Genomic DNA, 5,589 nt, shown 5'->3' with positions numbered 1-5,589 from the left:
AGCTGCTCATTGGCGTAGTTGATACAGAACTGCTCGAAGCTGTTCCTCTCGAAGTCTTCAAATCCGAAGATGTCCAGGACCCCGATGGACAGGCACTGGGAGAGATAGAGAAAATGGTCACTGCCCGCAGGTGCCCCCTGTGGGAGCCAGCCTTCATGAGAGGGGCTGGCTCTACAGGCTGTGACCTGTTAGGTCCTGAGTCCCCACTGCTCGGCAGAACACTTTGCCATTACCAGCATGGAATCCATACTTTTTTTTTTGAGGCAGGGTCTTGCTCTGTTGCCCAGGTTGGAGTGCAGTGGCGCCACCACAGCTCACTGTAGCCTTGACCTCCTGGGCTCAAGCAATCCTTCTGCCTCAGCCTCCTGAGTAGCTGGGACCACAGGTGCATGTCAGAATCTGTCGTTTTTGAATAAGGAGCCCTGTTTTCATTCTGCCCTGGGCCTGAATTTTGTAGCCTGTCCTGTTTCCTGGTCCTGCCTGTTGGGGGAAACAGCCTCTTGACTACAGATGCCTCGGCTCCGGATGTTCTGGGTTGCCCACCAAGGATGTTGGTAGTGAGGATGTGGCCTCCCCTGACCTGGCTTGAGGGAGGAAATGGGGGCACTCACCGAGACTGCCTCTTCCACGTCCTTCTTGTTGAGGAGTGCGTGGTTGATCCGCAGCACAATCCAGTCGAACAGGGCACTGTACAGAGACTTGGCCATGGAGTCGCGGGCAGTGATGGCCTATGGACACAGAGCGGGTGGCTCACCTCCAGCACGGCAGGCCCTGCACTGGAGTCTTGCTCTGTCGCCCAGACTGGAGTGCAGTGGCACGATCTTGGCTCATTGCAGCCTCCACCTCCTGGGTCAAGCGATTCTCCTGTCTCAGCCTCCCAGGTAGCTGAGATTACAGGTACACACCACCATACCTAGCTAATTTTTGTATTTTTACTAGAGACGGAGTTTCACTATGTTGGCCAGGCTGGTCTCAAACTCTGACCTTAGGTGATCCGCCTGCCTTGGCCTCCCAAAGTCCTGGGATTACAGGCATGAGCCACTGTGCCTGGCCAAGATGGCCCTTGGTATATATATTTTTTTGACATAGGGTCTCACTCTGTTGTCCAGGCTGAAGTGCACTAGTACAATCTTGGCTCACTGCAAACTCCACTTCCTGGGCTCAGGTGATCTTCCTGCCTCAGCCTCCTGTGTAGCTCGGGCTACAGGCGCACAACACCACACCTGGTTAATTTTTACTTTTTTTTTTTTTGAGGTGGAGTCTTGTTCTGTCACCCAGGCTGAAGTACAGTGATATAGTCTTGGCTCACTGCAACCTCTGCCTCCTGAGTTCAAGTGGTTCTCCAGCCTCAGCCTTCTGAGTAGCTGGGATTACAGGTACACACCACCATGCCTGGCTAATTTTTGTACTTTTAGCAGAAAGGGGTTTCGCCATGTTGGCCAGGCTGGTCTCGAACTCATGGCCTCAAGTGATCTGCCCACCTCAGCCTCCAAAAGTGATGGGATTACAGGCATGAGCCACCGTGCCTGGCCTTAATTTTGAATTTTATTGTGGAGACGGGGGTCTCACTATGTTGCCAAGGCTGGACTCAAACTCCTGGGCTCAAGCAATCCTTCTGCCTTGGCCTCCCTAAGTGTTGGGATTACAGGCGTGAGCCACTGCAACCAGCCAAGGTGGTCTCTGTCAACACTCAACTCATCCAACACACACCTTTCACCCTGTCCTGGAGGACGTGCCTGCACACTGAGGCGTTAACAGACCCAGTGGCCTCTGGAATGGCCGTGGAGGCCTTTCCATACACTCCTCAGAGCAACCAAAATTGCTGCTGAGTGAGGAACTTGGGCTCGGGGAGGGGGTGGGGCGTGCAATTGTGGTAGAACCAGCAAGGAGGGTCTAACTAACTTCAGGCCCCTTGTTTTTCCAGGGGCACCATGTGGCTATCACCATGTGCATCAAAGCTCTTTTGTGGCCGGGCGTGGTGGCTCACGCCTGTAATCCCAGTACTTTGAGAGCCAAGGCGGGTGGATACCCCGTCTCTACTAAAAATGCAAAAAACAAACAAACAAACAAAAAAAACCAGTCTGGGCACAGTGGCTCAAGCTGGTAATCCCAGCATTTTGGGAGGCCGAGGCGGGTGGATCACCTGAGGTCAGGAGTTCGAGACCAGCCTGACCAGCATGGTGAAACCCTGTCTCTACTAAAAATACAAAATTAGCCGGGTATGGTGGCACACGCCTGCAATCCCAGCTGCTCAGGAGGCTGAGGCAGGAGAATTGCTTGAACCCGGGAGGCGTAAGTTGCAGGAAGCCGAGATTGTGCCACCGCACCCCAGCCTGGGCAACAAGAGCGAAACTCTGTCTCAAAAACAAAATAAAAATAAAAATGCAAAAATAATTAGCCAGGCCTCGTGGTGCACACCTGTAATGCCAGCTACTCAGCAGGCTGAGGCATGAGAATCACTTGAACCTGGGAGGAGGAGGGTGTAGTGAGCCGAGATAGTCCCACTGCACTCCAGCCTGGGCAAGAGTGAGACGTTATCTCAAAAAAAAAAAAAAAAAAAAAAAAGCTCTTAAGGTCCAATCTATATAGAATAAATTGTCTTTTTTTTTTTCACATATTCAGGTCGCAACTCTGACAGATGTATTCAGCGACAGACAAGATCTAGAATGTGTCCCCTTCGTTTTGTATTTCTTGGGTGTCAAGAAAATGGAGCCACACAGAATGCAGCCCCTGTTGGGCACCTTTGGCTCTGCGTGGAGCCTCTCGGGGCACCAGTGCTGCTCGGGTCTTGGGTGATGTGCAGCAACTTCCCGGCAACATCACGTGGTGCCCTGGACCCATGTAGGCTCAGAATGTCCCCGGTGCCTGTTTGAAATGCCACAGCAGCTTCCCATCGGGTGGGGGGCTAAAAATCCCCATCGTGACTAGGTACTTCCCTGTTGTTAAACAAGCTGCAAGTGATCCTGCTCTTGAGATGTAAAAATGCAAGAGAAATACAGCACAGAGAAAACATCCAGGCTGGGGCAAAGACCAGAGGGAGGCACCTTAACAAGGTTTAGAGTCACCGGCTTGAGACTTATAGGCTGGGAGTTACATAAGGGTAGTCAGTGTCATGTTCCGGAGTCCAGGGATGGGCAAATTTTTTTCTGGAAGGGACCAGGGAGTCATTATTTTTGGCTCTGGGGCCTGATGTTCTCTGTCGCAACTGCTCTGCTTAGCTGCTATGGCCCCAAAGCAGTCTTAGGTGGTATGTAAATGAATGGGTATGGCCATGTGCCAATAAAACTTTATTAGCAAAACCAGGTGGAAGGCTGGATCTGGCCAACTATTGCTGGTGAGAATCAGCACACACACGGAACATATAGAAACATAGATATGAATGCATGTGGCTCAAGTTCTGGCCTGGGGGCCATGGTTTGTGTCCCAGGCTGGCCTGAACTCACATGACAATCAGAGGCACTGCCTGGGTTCCATTCTAGCATTTCAGGGACAGGAACGGCCCACTCACGCCAGCTCTTTCCAAAGACCATTCCCGCTTGGGTTTTGGGGTCTGGCACTCTGTGAGTGCCTGGGCAGTGCTCACCTCGCTGAGGCTGTAGGGAAGGATGAGCTTGTCGTTGACGGTCACCGTTTTTCTTTTGGTCAGAACCTCCACCAAGATTTCTCGCTTTACCTGTTTGGAGGTCAAGGAGAGGGAGAAGGAAAAGGGAGATGGAGGGCATATCAGGCATGTCCTGGTGTCACTGAGGCAAGGCCCGGGGCCTGAGGCAGCTGGGAGACGGACCCTCAGCAGCCAGGCCTGGAAGTGGGCCCTGAAGCCTGCCCACCCACCCACGATGTGCTGTTTTTTTTTTTTTTTTTTAGACAGAGTCTCACTCTATCGCCCAGGCTGCAGTACAGTGGTGTGATCCTGGCTCACTGCAAACTCCGCCTCCCGGGTTCAAGCGATTCTCCTGCCTCAGTCTCCCCAGTAGCTGAGGTTACAGGCGCCTGCCACCATGCCCAGCTAATTTTTGTATTTTTTGTAGAGATGGGGTTTCTCCATGTTGGCCAGTTGGTCTCGAACTCCTGACCTCAGGTGATCCGCCTGCCTGGGCCTCCCAAAGTGTTGGGATTACAGGCATGAGCCACTGCGCCTGGCCTGCGATGTTGTTTTACACTTGGCAGGTTTCAGAATTCCCACATAGCATGGGCTTGCCGGATGCTCACTCCGTGGCCCGGGTATGTGCGCGCACAGGCCTTATGTGAGTGTGAGCCGTGGGTCCAGGTGGCGCCCGGTGACCAGCACTCACTGCTTTGCCTGTTGGAGCTGGTGGCTCCCATCCATTGCACAGGGGCTGGGCTTAGACCTTACCCAGACAGCCGACATGCTCATCCCTCCCCCAACTGCCAAGCTACCTGAGCTGGTGGTCTCTGCCCACCAGCAGCAAGAGTGGGGAATAAGCGGGGGCCTTCTCTCTCTCTTTTTTTTTTTTTACATGGAGTCTTGCTCCGTCGCCCAGGCTGGAGTGCAGTGGCGCAATCTTGGCTCACTGCAACTTCTGCTTCCCGAGTTCAAGTGATTCTCCTGTGTCAGCCCCCTGAATAGCTGGGACTATGGTGTGCGCCACCATGCCCAATTAATTTTTGTATTTTTAGTAGAGATAGGGTTTCTCCATACTGGTCAGGTTTTGGGGCCTGATGTTCTCAAACTGGTCTCGAAGTCCTGACCTCAGATAATCCACCTGCCTCAGCCTCCCAAAGTGCTGGGATTACAGGCGTGAGCCATCGTGCCCGGCTGGCAGGGGCTTTCTCTGAATATCCCAGCAGATGCTCACATATCCCCAGGAACTCAACAGAAGCTGGGGCTCCTGTACCAAGAATGGAACGCTAAGCATAAATGGATTAAAACACAAAAGACTGGGGTAGGGTTCCTCGGCCTCACTGCCTTTTGCATTTGGGGCTGGATAATTCTCTGCCGGGGGGGGCTGTCCTGTGCACTGCGGGGTGTTGAGCAGCATCTATGGCCTCTACCTAGCAGATGCCAGGAGCAACCCAGAGTATGGAAACCAGAAAGGTCTCCAGCCATTGCCCAGTGTGTCCTGGGGGCACAGCTGCCCCTGGCTGAGAACCAGTGGAGGAGGAAGGGATGGCAGGTCCAATGAGAAAATGATCAAACCAGAAGTTTTTGTTTTTTAAGAGATGGGGCCTTACCCTGTCACTCACCCCAGCTGGAGTGCAGTGGCACGATCACAGCTCACTGCAGCAATGAACTCCTAGGCTCAAGTAATCTTCCTGCCTTGGCCCCCTGGGTAGCTGGGATTACAGGAGCACACCATCAACACCTGCACGCAGCCCCAAGCTATAGTTTTTTTCTTTCTTTGAGACAGAGTGTTGCTCTGTCGCCCAGATTGGAGTGCAGTGGCACAATCTTGGCTCACTGCAGCCTCTGCCTCCCAAGTTCAAGTGATTCTCGTGCCTCTGCCTCCCGAGTACCTTAGACTATAGGCACGTACCACCATGTCTGGCTAATTTCTTTTTGTATTTTTAGTAGAGATGGGGTTTCACCATGTTAGCCAATCTGGTTTTTTTTTTTTTTTTTTTTTTTTT

General features: G+C 52.6%; 1 protein-coding gene across 1 annotated transcript in view; it reads right to left on the bottom strand.

The window, feature by feature from the left end:
• The window catches only part of MYO9B (myosin IXB), a 144,931-nt gene that overhangs the window by 76,015 nt on the left and 63,327 nt on the right, over positions 1 to 5,589 (bottom strand). The window contains exons 6-8 of the mRNA XM_011991046.1: positions 3,584 to 3,673; positions 612 to 728; positions 3 to 95 (exon numbers count right to left, since the gene is read on the bottom strand). Coding sequence (XP_011846436.1) covers positions 3 to 95; positions 612 to 728; positions 3,584 to 3,673 — 300 coding nt within the window. The remainder of the gene's footprint in view (positions 1 to 2; positions 96 to 611; positions 729 to 3,583; positions 3,674 to 5,589) is intronic.

Source organism: Mandrillus leucophaeus, unplaced genomic scaffold (genome assembly GCF_000951045.1).
Source record: "Mandrillus leucophaeus isolate KB7577 unplaced genomic scaffold, Mleu.le_1.0 Scaffold11, whole genome shotgun sequence".
NCBI lineage: Eukaryota > Metazoa > Chordata > Mammalia > Primates > Cercopithecidae > Mandrillus > Mandrillus leucophaeus.
The sequence above is the reverse complement of the archived record's forward strand: the minus strand, read 5'-3'. Positions and strand labels throughout refer to the sequence as shown.